At 39.2% G+C, this 17,095-nt stretch overlaps 3 protein-coding genes across 4 annotated transcripts; 1 reads left to right on the top strand and 2 right to left on the bottom strand.

Annotated features, from left to right (window-relative positions):
- Nucleotides 1-469: 469 nt before the first annotated feature.
- On the bottom strand, nt 470-8,447 carry LOC130413308 (C1q-related factor-like). 2 transcript variants are annotated; one of them, XM_056738405.1, is made up of 3 exons: nt 7,954-8,447; nt 3,980-4,764; nt 470-1,522 (listed from the first exon to the last, which is right to left on the bottom strand). In XM_056738405.1, the coding sequence occupies exons 2-3, from the start codon at nt 4,616-4,618 to the stop codon at nt 1,343-1,345; spliced, it is 819 nt and encodes a 272-aa protein (XP_056594383.1). In that variant the 5' UTR covers nt 4,619-4,764; nt 7,954-8,447; the 3' UTR covers nt 470-1,342. The 2 variants fall into 2 exon arrangements, with proteins under 2 accessions (XP_056594383.1, XP_056594384.1); XM_056738406.1 differs by lacking the exon at nt 7,954-8,447 and having other exon boundaries at nt 3,980-4,900.
- A 710-nt stretch (nt 8,448-9,157) lies between these two features.
- Nucleotides 9,158-11,658, top strand: LOC130413461 (UDP-glucuronosyltransferase 2C1-like). The gene is made up of 2 exons (XM_056738696.1): nt 9,158-9,313; nt 9,850-11,658. The coding sequence occupies exon 2, from the start codon at nt 9,853-9,855 to the stop codon at nt 11,458-11,460; it is 1,608 nt and encodes a 535-aa protein (XP_056594674.1). The 5' UTR covers nt 9,158-9,313; nt 9,850-9,852; the 3' UTR covers nt 11,461-11,658.
- A 341-nt stretch (nt 11,659-11,999) lies between these two features.
- On the bottom strand, nt 12,000-16,581 carry LOC130413462 (receptor activity-modifying protein 1-like). The gene is made up of 5 exons (XM_056738697.1): nt 16,563-16,581; nt 16,431-16,466; nt 15,953-15,979; nt 15,718-15,868; nt 12,000-13,235 (listed from the first exon to the last, which is right to left on the bottom strand). The coding sequence occupies exons 4-5, from the start codon at nt 15,807-15,809 to the stop codon at nt 12,992-12,994; spliced, it is 336 nt and encodes a 111-aa protein (XP_056594675.1). The 5' UTR covers nt 15,810-15,868; nt 15,953-15,979; nt 16,431-16,466; nt 16,563-16,581; the 3' UTR covers nt 12,000-12,991.
- Between the last annotated feature and the right edge of the window lie 514 nt (nt 16,582-17,095).

The following is a 17,095-nucleotide window of genomic DNA, read 5'->3' as shown; positions in this document are numbered from 1 at the left end:
TGTAATGGGGATTTCTGGTTCCCAGAATGCTTTGCATGAGGCTGTTATTTTATCATTTTTTCTGTACAGATAAAGACTTAAATATTTATTATTAATTTATCTCTTAACTAACGGTTTCCAGTAAATTAGATAAATATAAATATACAGTAAGTTACTGGCAACTAGCTGCATAACTACAGCAAAAACTTTTACAGTTTACTGTAATGGTCCAAATCTAACAAATGTTGCTATTTAAACTCCCTCTGAAGAAAGCTGCCTAAATAGTATAAATCAGCATCATTCCCAATCACTCCAGGGACCCAAAGTGTTACAAAAATCCCATTTATTAGCAAAAGTGACAATTTATTAGCTGTAACAACAGATGAGTTTACATTTAGATGCATACATGTGCACATGTCATGATTCCTGTGTATTATATACAGTACATAGTGTTTCACTGTTATCAACATGTCAGTGACTATGAAGATTATTGTCTTGTAAAGGGTCATTCTTACCCCATCGAAGCGTTCTGTGGGATAAACAAAGAAAGCCACACAGCATTTTACATCATTGATGACAACACAACGCACATGAAAATGTTCAAAGCTTAGATTTTGAGCTTTAGTTCTTCTAATATTTCCACACCCATACATCAATCACAAACAATGACTTACAGACTCTCAGGATATGTTTAGGGTATCATTTTAGGTCATTTATTTCACATGAAGTCAACTGAGAGACATCATTGTTCACAGACACAACACGAGCACAAAGACAAACACCATCATGAAACAAACACATACTCCACCGGCCTTTCGTTCATGTCTTGATGGCATTCTGAAGTCCTAAACTTTCAGCATGAAGTTGTTTTTTGGCAGATGGATCTTGCTCTTATTCTTCATAAATGTGAATCCTGGTCTGTTGGGATTCTATCAGGCCCATAACAAAGTGCAACCGTGACACGCTAGCAGCTACATGCTATTCCACTTACAAACCTGCAAATTCATGTTCCAAAATGAATCATTTCACCCCTGAATCAAATTGTCTTGTGAGAAGGTTCTCGTCCAGGCAAACAGAACCAAAGAGATGACGCGGGCTTCTTACAGACACAAAAGGATCTTTCAGAATCTCGATGTACCAAAGACAACAATAATGATCAAAAGTTTACACCAATGAAATCAGCCTGTTCACATCAAACACAAATATCCATTGCTGCGTGAATGAATGAATTAATAACATTTCTATAGTGACAATAAATTTAAAAAAAGTTGCGGCATGAAATAACCTTCTTTCTGAGTTTGTTTTGCATGCTGGTTCGCAGCCTTTAGTCTCTTTTTTCAGGCTGAATGACCTCTCCACCTCTCTAGTCACTGTACAGAATGAAGCCAGAGAATGTGCTGTACTTGTTGCTCTTTCCTCCGTGTGCCTTTCCGCCGTCAAGCTTGATGAAGATCTCGTCCCCGGGGTCCAGGTGCAAAATGACTGTGTTTGAGGCGTAATCATAACTCTGGTCCTGATCCTGAGCGATAGCGCTGGCCCTCACCTGCAGAGAGAGAGAGAGAGACTGAGAGATCTTATACTTACATCAATGCAGCTTCTCATTTGAATCTATATTTTAAATCTTGAGCGAAGATATGTTCATTTAAATAGATTTAATGTGATCGCTTTAAAAGATTCGTACATAAAACTAAATAAATTCTGAACTTTAGATTCATTCAACAAGGCTGCACAAAAGGTTGAGGTCTTTTCCAATTAATGGCAGGAATAGTCCTTATTTTAGTAGAAGAAAAGATGTTGTTTTAAGTGCATGACAGACAGCGAGTCGCTCAGATTAGAGGGCATCAGACAGAAGAACGAATATGCGCTCATATGAGTAACAGCTGACTCAAACACACAGCACACGCGTGAGAGTGTGTCATATGTATCTGGGGCCATGTATGTTTGCATTCATATACATCATGCAAGTTGAACATGAAGTGAAGAAAAACATAATAAGAGCTATAGCTTAGCTACAGCTGAAGAGCTTTGATTATCCATGTGTGCAAAGTTTGTGTGTGAAAGTCATCTTCAAGTGTGCGATAATGTACAGGCAGCCGGTTGTTATCGCAGAAATAATATCATATATATTAATAACACGGATACCGTGTGTTATTAGTTTTGAGAGGTTGTTGTCTGGGAATAAAGAACCTACAAATGTCCAATCAGAATCCAACCCTGCAAACTGGCCAATCAGAATCAAGCATTCCAAAGAGGCGTGTCATACTGTATAAGAGTTTCATGACTTTGATGATGTCATGATCATTCACATTCATAGGGCTTATTAAAGTAGCAGCAGAACTATAACCACAGGGAGAGTTCACCCAAATAATCTAATTTCAAACCTGAATGACTTTCTTTCTTCTGCAGAACACAAAAGAAGATATTTTGAAGAATGTTGGTATCCAAACAACATTGAACCCGTTTGACATTCATTGTATGGACCAAACCACTGAGACATTTTTCAAAATATCTTCTTTCTTGTTCCACTGAAGAAAGAGTCACATACAGGTTTTGAACCACATGATGGTGAAGAAATGATGACAGAAGTTTTATTTTTAGGTGAACTATCCCTTTGACACTCAGCCATGCGGATGCTTGCCACCATGACAAGCTGTTGATTAGGTGATTTCAAAGTACCTAAAAATCTGTGCATTAGCTGGATTTTTTGTATACAGTATGTGTTGATGCCCTGATTCACAATGACACACCAAGGGATGCATACACATACACGCAAGCAAAACAAGCTTGTGGGACTCTTAACCTTTGTGTGCTTACTAGTTAAATTGATTTACATGACAGAAAATATCCAAAAATTTAACCTGACATTTTGATGGAAGCTACATGCACTCGCTGTTACTGTTAATCGTAAACACGGTCTGACATGCATCCAGTGCTTCAAGTTAAAAAAAAAAACTTCTGGAGGAATTAAATCCCTGTTGTGCTGTTATGTAGTCATAAGCCAATAATATGATATATATTTTCCCTTGCAACAGAAACAGAAACAGCTGTGTAATGTGTGCATATTTATTTAAAAATATATATAATTAAAGTGATTAATTAAATAAATTAAAGTGACAAATGATCTTCTCATAGAATCTGATCCCGGCAGCATCTCTTTTTTAGTTCTACTGGACCTGTGTGCCGCTTTTGATACTATAGACTGCGCCATTCTAATAGATAGACTAGAAAACTATGTTGGCATTGGTGGTCAGCAATAAGCCTGGTTTGAATTCTAGTCATCCAACCGCTACCACTTTGTTTATGTAAATGATGAAATGTCACATGAATTTTGGGTTAAATTCGGAGTTCCACAGGAATCAGTTTTAGGGCTCATCATATTATCACTTTACATGCTTCCCTTAGGAGACATTATCAGGAAACATAAAGCAGATTACCATTGCTATGCTGATGATACCTAGCTACACATCTTCTCAAATCTGACCAGTTTTCAAAAGACTGTGTTCATGACATTAAAAACTGGATGGCCAACAATGTGAAACTCTAACAAATGCCAGTAAACATAAAAAGTAGAGTGCAACATTTCCTTTGATGGTTGTTCAGTTGTGTCGTTGTCGACAGTTAAGGACCTGGGTGTGTTGCTAGATGGCAGTCTGTTGTTTGATAGTCACATCTCAAATGTGTGTCGAACAGCATTCTTCCATCCTAGAAACATCTCTAAACTGCAGCCAATGCTTTCTGCTTTAGACGCGGAGAAACTTATATATGCATTTATGACATCATGAAAAGTTTCAATATGAAAATGAAGGGTAGTTATTGAAAGTACACTTTACAACGTACAGTAAAGTTAAGTCAATTCAGAAGGTTAATTCAGTATGGCAGATACTACAATAGCTACTACAATCTTTTTAATAAGTTGTTTTTTAACGATGAAGTGAAATATTGCTGTTGAAAATGAAACAGAGCATAAATCACAATACAGGTGTGGTAAACCTCCTCTTACCTGTCCGTTTTTCAGCAGGTCCGCCCACATGCTGGTCCCGTCCCCTCCCCTCATGAGTACATTGTACGTAAAGAAGTACGTCCCAGGAACCTTGCACACAAACTTCCCCGTCGACCCATCGTAGTTATTCCCAATATTTGTCACCACATCGTCAAACCTCAGAATCTCATAACCCTCCTGCGGGTTTTTCAGAGCCGCATAGAACGCCAGACGCGGAACCATGGCATACACGGAGGTCCCCATTCCCGTAGCCGTTCTTCCACCCAGAGCGGAGACATCGGGTCGCTCCGTGTGGTTCTTATTTCCCGGCGGCCCCATCGGTCCCGGTGGACCTGGCTCTCCGGGTGGTCCCGGGGGTCCCGGCAGCCCTGGCTTTCCCTGTCGTCCAGGCTTGCCCTGCGGTCCGTGTGCATAGGTTGGCAACGGGGGTCCCATACTGTGATCGGTCAGCGGTTCAGCCTCCAGCTGCGTGTTAGTGATACCCGTGCCCGTACCGATGCCCGCCGTAGTGCCCGATTTTTCAGAGAAAGGGTCGCACACCATACGGCAGGCACCCAGCATTTCGTATTCACCGTTTTCACTGGTGCCTGCCAAATGGACCAGAATTGGAATGAGGACCACCAGGACCAAGACCAGCATCACGGCCACGCCAGCCCCCAGCAGGGTCTTCCGTCCCAGGCTGAAGCGGGAAAGGGGCTGGGCCGCCAGCACGGTGCTCTCTCCACAGGCGGGAATATTGACCTCTGGGAGCGAGAGGGAACAGACTCCCTCAACCTCAGGTACTCCTGGAGACGAGAAAGAAACTGAATGTGCTTGTCGCTCAAAAGAGAGAGAGAGAGTTGCATGCGGTTGCACTGCAGGTGAGCGAGCAGAAGTGTATGGGCGTTCAGGAAGGAAGCGGGGCCGAGAGAGTGAGAAGAGAGAGAATGCCCTTCTATTCTGTTTCTTTATGTGACAAAAAAAAAGATGAGTGGGAGGAGATTTTTTACAAATACAGAAACAGAGAGGGAGTAAGAGAGAGATAGAGAGAGAGAGAGAGAGAGCGAGAGAGAGATGGAGAGAGAGAGAGAGAGATGGAGAGAGAGAGAGAGAGAGAGAGAGCGAGAGAGAGAGAGAGAGACGGAGAGAGGGAGAGAGAGAGACGGAGAGAGAGAGAGAGAGAGAGAGAGAGAAAGAGAGACGGAGAGAGAGAGAGAGAGAGAGAGAGAGAGAGAGTGGAGACAGTAGGGCTATTTAGGAAAACCCAATGCAGGGAAATCTCTTTTAAGTGTGTTTCATTGTGCAGTCTCTTGAAATATGATTTGATTTTCCACTTGTTGAACTGAAAGACACAATGATGGGGGTTTGGGGATGGTGGTGGAATAAAGCAAGAGAGAGAGAGAGAGAGAGAGAGAGAGAGAGAGAGAGAGAGAGAGAGAATAGAAAACGAGTCTGTTTCTCTGTCTGCGTGATAGTCAAGTAAATATGACAAGATGTGTTCTAAGCATCAGTTAATCCAATGGGACGCCTGCTGAGTTCAGGCAAAAGCATTTTTCCGCTCTGTCTTTCTCCGTCTTTCACATCTTCTTGCCGTTGTTATGTAATTATGTCATTCATTGTTTATTTATATACAGTACACACATAGTAATTCCACCAAAGCTTGCTCAGATAGAGAACATGCTAAGGGCATACTGTAGTCTCATTATATTACATAAATGCTCACATGTGAGACACATTAGTTTGGTTTCTCACAGATAGAAATAGTTTCAGTCTTTCTTTGGGAATTAAAGATCATTCTAGTGAACATGCTCATCTGAGAATAAACATATTTAGATTCTTTGATGTAACAGGGTTTTCTACAAAGTGACACCAACATCAAGCTGTGCCGTGATGCTACAGCTCGGTAAAAATATTTGAAACCTTGCATTTATTCTCCCTCGTATTATTCACAACTGTCTGTTTCTTTCTAGATATTTTGACAAATGGTTTCTGAGTGGTTTTGTGTTCATTCAATTCAAGTCAATGGCATTCAAGATTGTTTGGTTATAAAAACATTCTTCAAAAAATCTTCTTTTGTGTTTTGCAGAAGAAAGAAAAAAGCAGGTTTGGAATAACATGAGGATGAATAAATGATGATTTTTTTTCAATGAACTATCCCTTTAAATCCACTATGTTGTATTAGTCTTTATTTGTAACGCCATGGTACTGAAATCATTTACTTTAAAGTTTAAAGATATTTTGAAGAATGTTGTTAACAGTCCCCCATTCAGTGACCTGTGAGGACCCAAACGCATTCATTTTCAACGAGAGCCTGGCGACAAGAGCAAACGAGAGCATTGGCGACAACTCAAAGTTGAGGAAAGTTTCAGGCATTAAGTGAACAATAAAACCTTCATTGAAACTTTATACACACAGTCGCACCAGCTGTTGGCATCAACATTGCCCAAAATCATTTTTTCATCTTCTTTTGTGACAAAGTTAAGGGACATAATGCAGCGAGGGATGACTGTTGCTGTGAGTCACCTAAACAGAGCGAATGTTGATCGGTGACCGCGGGCAACAAAGGGCTGGATGGAGCTCAGAGCGCCGTGACTCAAACTGTGCCCCCTGTGCCCTTGAAGGCAGGCGCAGTAATGCGACAAGAACAAAGACATTTGCAAGTACTCTCTCTCTATCATAGACTTCCTCAGAATCTCGACCCTTTGCCACCGCCGCTCGAGTACCACAAACCCACTGAGCCACGAGAAGCCCCAGAGAGAGCCACACACTCATCCTTCAGCCGGGGGAAATCTCTGGATCTCCTTCTATTTTCCATGAAAGCAAACATATTGTAGTGATCAATCCTCAGGCCGAGCCAAAGAGAAGCAGAGATCATGCTGTAAGCCAAGATCCATGTTCATATGCATGTGCTGTGTGTTTTGGTCTGAAACACACTGGTTAGATTAAAAGCGTTAAAAACACTGTCTGTTCTTTTCAGCATCATCACAACAGTTCATTAAAACAACATGTGATGCACTATGGCATTGACAGAAGATTATTTTGATATTCCTTCAACAAAACAAATCACAGAAAAGACTAAATGTATATCAAATAAATACATATTGTATTTTTAAGAAATAAAAATTATAATTTTTAAGAATGCTATTTTTTTATTTTTAACCTAAAAATGGAGCAACACCTGTTTGTTCTTTTTATTGTTGGTGTCTTGCATCAGGTTTTTTGCATCAGCTAAATATGTACTTCATAGTCTTGTATGTGTGCGGTATGAGTGATCGCTGTATCACAGGATCTAGAGGCCGGAAATCTCAGCAGAAATGAGAGAGATTGTTTTGATTAAGATTTTTGCTTCCTTTTCACACACTCTATGACAGGCCAAGCTCACTTATTTGATGTCAAAGTGATACGTGCCCACAGATCTATGTGTTTCTGTGTAGTTTTTGAAATAAAATAAATAGATTAACACATTCTTAAATATTCTGAAATATTCATAGTCTAAAAACTTTTTCCACCACAGAGAACCTTTTGTGTAACAATATGGTTCTGTGACCTTACAGATTCTTTATGAAACCATACAGGACATCCCAACAAAGAACTGTTTAGGAGCCTTTTTTTTAAACAAATAATCATCCCACATTCACACAGAGGTGCAAGTTCATTTCTAAATGCTGCCACCTTATGGACTAACACTGGTACTTTTAAATGCATGAATGCACAGTTATAATGTTGTCATTACAGAGAGCTGATGATGAGTCTAAACTCCCATATGGAAAAACACAACTTACTAATATTTTCTAAATACATTGGCCTTTCAAATGTGTTGAATACACAATATTACATATTATTTCATGTCCATTATTTTATATCCTGTCTATTTCATTTAATGCAATACAAAATTAAATGTAATCCATGTACACTTATGTGTAGTGTGACACCTTAAGAGAAACTTAAAAGAATCGTTCATTTGAAAAAGAAAATGTCTTCCATCATTTATGTACCTTATGTCAGTCCAAAAAGCACGGTTTTGTTTTTCTTCAGCAGAAAACACAAAGGAAGAACTTCGGCGAGAGAACATCACTGGACCCCTGGTGACTTGTAGACACAAAACCACGTCAAGTTTGAAACAAATGGGCTGCATAAATGGGCACATGGCCATTCATGTGTTTGTGTGTGAACTATTCCTTTAACCGGCAAAATTGTAAATTAATCTTTTGTATTAGATAATCTGACATAGAAACGCGAAATAAAATCATTACACCATTATATTTCCTAAACTAACACATGACGACGATGAAAGGGTATCCACATTTCCTGGAATTAATATTCACAGCCAAGGCTCCGCGGTGTTGTGACATTCTGCCAAACTGTGAGTGACGTCCGTTGACCGTTCCAAGATGGCGGACGTGCCTGGAGAGCTTGAAACTGCATCTAGTTTTGATATCTATGCTTACAACTCCCTTTTCACTTCAAGATGAGCGTTTGTACTTTCAATGGAAGCCAGCAAGACGGGTGGTTAGTTTGACAATAACAGTACGCATGCGCAAAGCGTTTGCAGCTTGGACCGCCCATGAATCTACAGCAGTAAACCAACAACTGTGAAAGTGAAATGTGACTTTTATTTAAATAAAAATAAGGCTTTTTTAAATGAACTGTTCATTTTTAATTTTACATTAATTAATTTATTGTTATAAAATTAAGTTGTTACATTAAAAGATGATTATCCTCACTCATTTTTGCAATGTCAACAGCAAATAACAGTTTTAAGGGCGTGAGTTGGGGTATTAGTTACCATTGCCAAGTCTCCCTTATGTAACACATCTAATCATGAACCGTGTCAAACAATGTGCAGAAGCAGAATGAATAGCCGGTCAGATCAGACTGTTCAATGCAAACTCACATACTTCACTGAATGCAGCCACTTTCTATTCTCTTCAGAGTTTAGTGACCTGACATTTGAGCACATATTGCTGGAGGAATTTGACATTGAACTATGTAACCGCTAGTCTTTGCCAGTGTAAAGAGTACAACAGTTTACAATCTCTGTGTACTATTTCTCTCTCATGCACACATTATTTCACATGACATTTGCTTGGTTAAGTATGTTTTATTGTTGGAGGACTTTTAAACTCATTATACTTAGTTTCTCACTCCCTCTCACACACACACGCACACACACACACGCGCACACACACACACACACACACACACACCTATACGCACGCCCACACAAGCACAAACACAAACACACACACAGGCACAGAGAGTTATGCAATAATCATTGGCAAGCTGGACTTGGACAAACACTGAACTTTTTCTCTGCAGCAGAGAGAGCAAGAGAGACGAGTATTCCACACTAAGGTAAAAACAAGGTTCAAATCTGTTTTGTTTTCTCTTCTTTTTCTCGTTTCTGTTAGATCACCACGTTCTGTTTGATCATTTCTGTTTCCTTCCGAACTTTGATCTGATCGTGGGCCTGTTTTCTCCCTTTTTCCTTTCATGAATATAACGGAAAAGCTTTCTGTGGTTTCTTCGAGGATGACTAGTTTTCAGTTTTCATTGCTCAGCATCAAAGATCTTCACCTTTGAACGTTTTATAGAATGTATTGAATATAGTAAATGTTCCACATGTTTTGTTTTTTGTTTTTTGTATATTTTGACCAGACAGTTCACTGTGTGAGCCGTTTGTGTCTTTAGGAACATGCTATCAGTGTCTTCTCTAAAAATACCTCACACAATATCAAGCCACATCTGTGTTACAACTGTTGGATTGTGCAGAGATAAATATAAAGACAGAAAGCACATTAATGATGTAACCTTGATTTTTTAATTAATATTTCAAATCGTATAGTGAACGATATACCAGAATTAACTTTTGATCTTTTTTTGTAAACCAGGACATGATGAATCTTCTAAGATCCCCTCACTGTCTCCTCCTTCTTATCACACTTCTCACCACACTGGCTTCTTCTGGTCTAGCTGGCAAAATCCTTGTTTTCCCCGTCGACGGAAGTCACTGGATTAACATGAAACTGCTGATTGAAGACTTACATCACCGGGGTCACGAGGTCAGCGTGGTGAGGACCTCCACCAGCTGGTACGTCAAGGAGGACTCACCCCACTACAAATCAATAACCGTCACCCTACCAGAACCCGTCAGCATCGAGGACCAAGATTACTTCGTCTCCTTCCTGAATAAGATGCTGAAGATCCAGAAATCAGGAGGCTCCCCGCTGGCCATCATGCAGTTCTATTGGCAAATGTTGACGGCACTCTCTCAAATACATAAGGAGGCGAGTCAGATGGCGGTGGAGATGTTTGAAAACCCTGTACTTATGCAACAGCTCCATGAAGCACGTTATGACGTAGCTCTTATAGATCCAGGTTTACCTGCCGGGGTTTTGGTGGCTCATAAACTTGGACTACCCACAGTGTTCAACGTGAGATGGATCACCAGTGGAGAAGCGCACTCGGTTGTTGCACCCTCGCCGGCTTCGTACGTCCCAGCGTCCGGGAGCGCACTTCCCACTCGCATGTCCTTCATTGAGAGGGTCAAGAACATGCTTCATTATTTGCTGAACGCATGCATGGACCAATACAGCGTGTTCCCAGTTTATCAGGAGTTAGCAACACGTTACTTTGGCCCTGAGACCAGTTTCAAGGACATGCTGCAGGCCACGGACATCTGGCTCATCCGGTCAGATTTTGTCTTCGAGTTCCCGCGTCCGATAATGCCCAACTTCGTGCACATCGGAGGCTTCCAATGCAAACCCTCCAAGCCTTTACCTGCAGACCTTGAGGAGTTCGTGCAAGGGTCGGGAGAGCACGGAGTGGTCGTGATGTCGCTCGGGACGCTCGTAAAAGGTCTACCGACCGAAATCACCTCTGAGATCGCCGCTGGTTTTGCACGGCTCCCCCAGCGAGTGATTTGGAGGCACCTGGGTGAGCGTCCTCAAAATCTGGGCAACAACACACGTCTGGTTGAATGGCTGCCTCAGAACGACCTTCTGGGTCATCCTAAAACAAGGGCGTTCGTGGCCCACGGCGGAGCCAACAGGGTTTATGAATCTATTTATCACGGCATTCCGGTGGTCGGGTTGCCGCTTCTATTTGACCAGTTTGAGAATATTTTGCGTCTAGAGATACGAGGGGCCGCTAAAGCGCTTGAGGTCACTAAACTGGACAGCCAGAGTTTCTATGCAGCACTGCAAGACGTGTTGCATCGTCCGTCGTACAAAGACAACATGATGCGGCTCTCTAGGATACACCATGACAAGCCCGCACATCCAAGAGACAGCGCCATCTATTGGATAGAGTTTGTGATGAGGCACAAAGGGGCGGCACATTTACGGACAGAGTCTTATAAGATGCCATGGTACTCATATCACTCGCTCGACGTATTGGCATTTTTGCTGCTCCTGGTGCTGACTGTAGGAGGCGCTGTGATTTTCACAACATGCTTCCTGTGTATCAGATTGTGCAGGACACAAAAATCTAAACTCGAGTAGTGCGTGAACGACAACAAAATACAATCAATAAATATTAAGTGGTATGATCATGAAAAAACTCATTGTTAAATGGGTAAACAGTATGCTTGTGTCTTGACCTAATTCTGACCTAATTCTATTGTGTTTACTTGTAAGAGTATGTCATGTCTTGTCGAAAGAGAAATAAACAATAAACATTGTCATCTAGTCAAATGAAAATGTTTGTGAAGTTGTTTACCTTTGTGTCACCAAATGCTATGCATTTTGAAAGCTCGGCCAGAAGGTGTCAGCAGTGTGTTCAGTGGATTTCAATCTTTTTGACTTCAACCATACCAATTGGCACAGAATAAAAGATTGTTATCTAAAACCCTTTCGAAACACTCCTTTCATCTGTCATTTATCAGACAGACAGACCGCTCAAAACTCATGTTGGGTTGCTGCTGGAACTTCTAAAAAACAAACAGGATTGTGCAACACTGTGTACACTTTTTTAGAAAAGCCACATAGAAATAACTTGTTGTCTCTCCATTGTAAGGTGATAAAGAATTTCAACACAGACAAAAATATAACATTTTAATGACAAACATTGCAGAATGTTTACAGAGCCAAAGCATAAACATAACACATACATTTGTGTGCTGGCATTCGTCTGTGGTTTGCATGTCAAAGAAAGTGTTGAAAGCCAACAAATCTCTTTTATGAACAATTACACAAACTACTTACAAAACAACATGTGTACCAGACCACATCATTCAGACCTTTAAGACATTAAACATCATATACTTAATAAATAACTGCACACAGAATAAAGTCTAGCAGGATGTGTGTAAAACATTTAGTAAATGATGTTAAAATTTGGATAGAACATAGTAAAACATAAACCAGAACTTGGGGCGATTTTTTATTATTTCTTATTATTCTATTTCACATTCTAATCTTGTAAATTATTTCACTATTTCTATATATATTATGTCAAATTAATTTTATAAATAAAAGTCATAATTGTTTGAATTCATAAATGTGTTCATTATTTTTTACTTTATTTCATTGATTCATTTATTATAAAAAATACTTGTCCTTTTAAAGTAAAAAAAATATTATATCAAGTGTCCTATTAGTAAACTGCAAATAAGAAAGTAAGTTAACTCTTTTCTCAATGTTTACTACAGATACACTTAACGCAGGCCTACCCAAAAGTACACTTTTATAAAGTATTTTTGACCTAATTAAAATCTAAAGAGATGGATTTACTAAATACAAGTACAAGTATGTACTACAAAAAATATACTATATAAATATAAGTATACGTTTTTGTGTACTTATTTTTTGTAAGGCATATCTACGGCTAGATCGTGAACAACCCTTCCTGTTTTTGTTGTATCCATTCTGCCACAATCATTAGTGTGTGAATAATTCCAGCTAACTGAGTTTGTGTAGACTACGCTGCAATACTTACATGATGTGAAGAACATGAACTTACACCCAGTTTCACTTTGACCCTTCATCTACAACACAAACAGTCAAAGGATGCTGAGGCTTCATGCACTAACCGTTAGTCTCTTAAACTGCTCTTCCAGACCACGATGTACACTATGAAGGGAATGATGATGATGGGCAACAGGGTTGCAGCGAGCACCACTTCGGCCGGAGCGTCGGGTAATTCATCTTCATCATTGCACGAGTGAAAGTATTGCTGATGTATCGCCACGAACAGCCCCTCCACCACTCGATTGGGGTAAAAACACTCAGCGAACATGGACATCGTCTCCAAACACTTGGTTAACTCGTGGTAACTTCTGGACGAGAGAAAAACAATACGTGTTTATTTCAATAAAAACAGAAGGGCTCAAACCTCCTCCTCTGCCTCTTTTATTTTAATGATTTGTGTGCGTTACTGGGTGTGTTATAAACCTTAAGATTGTGTCCACAGATTTTAGTTGACGGATCGGATCATTTTTAGAATCAGATAATGTCTTGAATACACTACAAAATCTAAAATCTAGACATCACACACTTGCACACTTTTTGAAACTTTCATTGGAAACACAGTAACTCCAATTTTTGGCTGAAGTACCACTTTTTATGATTTTTTCGAGCCACGTACCCCTTGACCAGACAACAACCTTTTACTTTAAAATACGGTGAAATGAGAATTTATTTTTATGCATCTTTGTGTGGTCCTTATTTCATAATACTGTTATCATAATTTATTGATTTTCATTATTTATTCCTGAATGTCAGTTTCTCTCGCGTACCCCCATTTGAGAACCAGTGCTCTAAACTGATCAAATCTACAGACTAGTGCAGACTTTCTGAAACAAGTCCGGACTGAAAATCTGAGCAAAAGTCCAGTTGTGTATTTTAGCCTTAATGTAAATGCTAATCTGAAGATATCAACAGATTAATTTAACAGAGAATCTTGTTTCTAAACTGTTAAAATCTTAGGCTGTCATGCATGTGTTATTTAAAAAAAGGGTTTTATGGGCTGGTGATCATCCATTACGTGTCTCAACTGACTTTCTCTCGTCTTGTCAGATGTGTCACTGAATTATGAGTTGGCATCAACAGTGCTGATGTAATGCGTGTTTGCGCGTAAATCGCGTCATTTACGCTTTGACTCTACACATCTTTAGGCTACTTTAACTTTACACAGCGGTTTAAGTTAAAATATACGCAAGTATGCGCTTTCATAGACTACTCGAAAAGATACTGGAGAGAGAGCGCGTGCACGTCATCTTTTACTGATGAATACAGGTACAGTTAATCCACGGTTCACATGCATTAACCGTACGATCAGTTTCACCAGTGGTGTGACTTTTGTTCCCATTTCTAGTACACGATATCAACATTACAAAACACTAAAAAACTAATTTGCTTAAAGTGCTTAACAAGTATTTTTTTCAAATGTTCTAATTCTATACGTAACCGACATATAGAAATGATCAAAATATGTTTTGGCAAATAATCTTAGGTTTATAGCAACCACAAATACACAGAGGGGGAGTTTTGCACAAAATAATTTGTGCCCGCACTGATGTGATGACATGTTTATGTTGCACGCGCTGTGTTCTGTTTAGCAGTCTTATTCGAGGAAATTACGCCCATCATTTAAACTGCGATGACTGAGGCAAATATAAATCTGTTCAAGGTCACACAATATGCAAAACCAAAAAACATTCTTATGTGGTGAATAAAGTCTCTCGGTTTGTTTAGAAGAACATGACAAACAGGATATAAAAATGACCTTCCTTCTAAGGAGTGCATCCACAAATTTGTCCAATTTCATATTTTTTAAATTCACATGTGGAACAAATTTACAGTATTTTAAAAGATATTGATATTTAGTAATATGACTGTAGATATGAGAGCGCTGTAAAATGTCTCATTTCTACTCAGCAGTTTCATATGCTCCCACTGAAAGAGGTTTAATTCCTATATTTGTCATATCATTATTTATATATTTACAAGAATGTCACTGTAGAAAAGCACATTATAATAGTACACACATTAAACCTTCTTGCAATTACTGCAACCAAGACACACTACGAATTTTACACCCGGTAATCTAAAAGTAGATTTCAGTTTGCAGTAACTGCATTAGGCAAAAATTTCTGTTAGTCTATTTTTGAATCCACTGCAATAAGTAAGACTTACAAGCACACAGCAGGTGTTAAGGTATACAGTAGGTGGTTTGTAAATGAAAGTTTTTTTTGAAAGTTTTTTTGGTGAAATAATTTTAAACCAGCACAAAGACATGAATCACAGACACAAGGGCTCTTGTCAAGGGGAAATGTCTCTCACTCTCTTGCTCCCTGAAGTAGTCGGTGGCAAACGATTATTCCTTCACATCCTGCTATTGTTTTCTGTTCCCTTTTCCTGTCTGTGTGCATTGAGTATGAAGTTAAGTAGCTTTCCTTTTCTCAGCGGAACAATGGATATGAAACCTTTTGCACACATTCCTAAGTTTAGAAATCAAACTTATGCTTTTAGAGCGTGGTGTACGATGCTATTCACAAAACTTTCATTTTTTTAAGATCTATAGAAAAGGCGTGCTGTAGCCTATTCAAAATATGCACATTAAAAATAGACACACATTTCTTTAGCATTGAACTTTAAAAGAGAATCAGATTGCAGGAGCAGAAACTTCAGAAACGTTTGACCTGTTCTGAATGAAACTTCTGATCACACACAGTGATGCACCAACAGGACTCGACGGAAACGAGACTCTAGACGTGTTTTATTCTAAGTAAAGCTGCATGTGAAGATGCTCTGGCTTACCTCACGATCATCTCCACATTACACCAGTTATCCACTCCGAGTTCAGTCATGTTCGCATTGAAGTTGACTCTGCAATACCCTCCATACTCCATCAAGATTTCATCATTACAGTGAACATAGTGATGGTAAAGTTCTTGATCCTGAAAATCCTCTGAGAACCACCAGAGTACATTGATTTTATGAAAACAAATCGTTGAAAATAAACTGATGGTCACAAATGGACTGTCTCTTTTACCTTGGTCCTCATGTGTGGCATTACTGTCTGAAAGAGAATTAAAATTGATCGTAAAAGAGGGATTTATGAGAAAAAGGCGAATTAAATAATTAAATAATGCAAATTAAAAGTAAAGTGAGTGATCTTGAGAAAAAATACAGTATACTGTAGAAGAGCATTCAAATGATGAATATTAATGTAATGATGCAATTTCATTTGCAAAAAAATATTACCTTTCTATTTTAAATTTATAAATTTTTTGCCATGTAGTTAAATTATAAAAAATACTTGTGCAAAAGTGGATAGCAAAAGCAAAGTGGATAGCAAAACTGTTGGTTTTGGACAAATTGAAAAAGTTCTTTTAAAATCTCTGACTTTAATAGTTTTGTATCTCAGCAAATCAGTCTCATGTTCTGAAACCCATACAGTAGAGGAGAGACATTCAGTAGCCTAGAGCATGAGATTATAGAGACCTCGGAGAAAATCTCATTTTCCTCACCTTCAAATGCTACAATGTTCTTCTGTGTTGTTTGACCTGAGAAAGCAAAAACAGTTGGACAGCATAACTGCCGGTTATGGACTAAACGAAAAAGTTGAAAAATATTTCTTTGCATCAAACTCACTCCCTTACCTTCAAGTGCTACACTGTTTTTTTCTGTTTGTTTGGCCTGAAAGGCAAAATAAATAAAAATGAAACAACTGCAACACAATAGTAAGTTCAGCACTAGCAAAGCTGATGACATTTCACATTAAGCTTTCACACCCAGGTGATTTACAAAACCAATCTCAAACAAGGCTCGAGGTTGTTTATATACATATTTGCATAAATCTCAGAACAAAGATTTCTACCACAGATTATCGATGAATCCAATAAAAGCAAAAATAATCCAGAGAGTTGACAAACCATTTTGAAAGACAAAATAAATGTAGAGATGAATAATGGAGGTATGTGAAGCGTGACTTGGAGTATCTAGGGATCTTGGACACAAGGAGAGGTCGTGCGACGTGCGTGTGCTCCTGAAGGAATCACTCCACCCCTTTCTCTCCTATGAGAGCTCGCGGATCATTTGGGAAGAGGAATTTCTCTGAGCTTCAGTGTTTATGCAGACAAAAGCATTCTCTTCACATCCTGACAAATCTCTGCAAGTTTCTCCGAGGGACCTC

Source organism: Triplophysa dalaica, chromosome 23 (genome assembly GCF_015846415.1).
Source record: "Triplophysa dalaica isolate WHDGS20190420 chromosome 23, ASM1584641v1, whole genome shotgun sequence".
Classification (NCBI taxonomy): domain Eukaryota; kingdom Metazoa; phylum Chordata; class Actinopteri; order Cypriniformes; family Nemacheilidae; genus Triplophysa; species Triplophysa dalaica.
Note: the sequence above shows the minus strand (reverse complement) of the source record. Positions and strands in the feature narration are given on the sequence as shown.

Coding starts and splice junctions, on each gene's coding strand:
- LOC130413462 (XM_056738697.1), bottom strand. CDS start 15,809: ATGGAGTATGGAGGGTATTGCAGAGTCAACTTCAATGCGAACATGACT. Junction 13,236..15,717: donor AATGTGGAGATGATCGTGAG/GTAAGCCAGAGC, acceptor TCTCTCGTCCAG/AAGTTACCACGAGTTAACCA.
- LOC130413308 (XM_056738405.1), bottom strand. CDS start 4,618: ATGCTGGTCTTGGTCCTGGTGGTCCTCATTCCAATTCTGGTCCATTTG. Junction 1,523..3,979: donor ACCTGCTGAAAAACGGACAG/GTAAGAGGAGGT, acceptor CTCTCTCTGCAG/GTGAGGGCCAGCGCTATCGC.
- LOC130413461 (XM_056738696.1), top strand. CDS start 9,853: ATGATGAATCTTCTAAGATCCCCTCACTGTCTCCTCCTTCTTATCACA.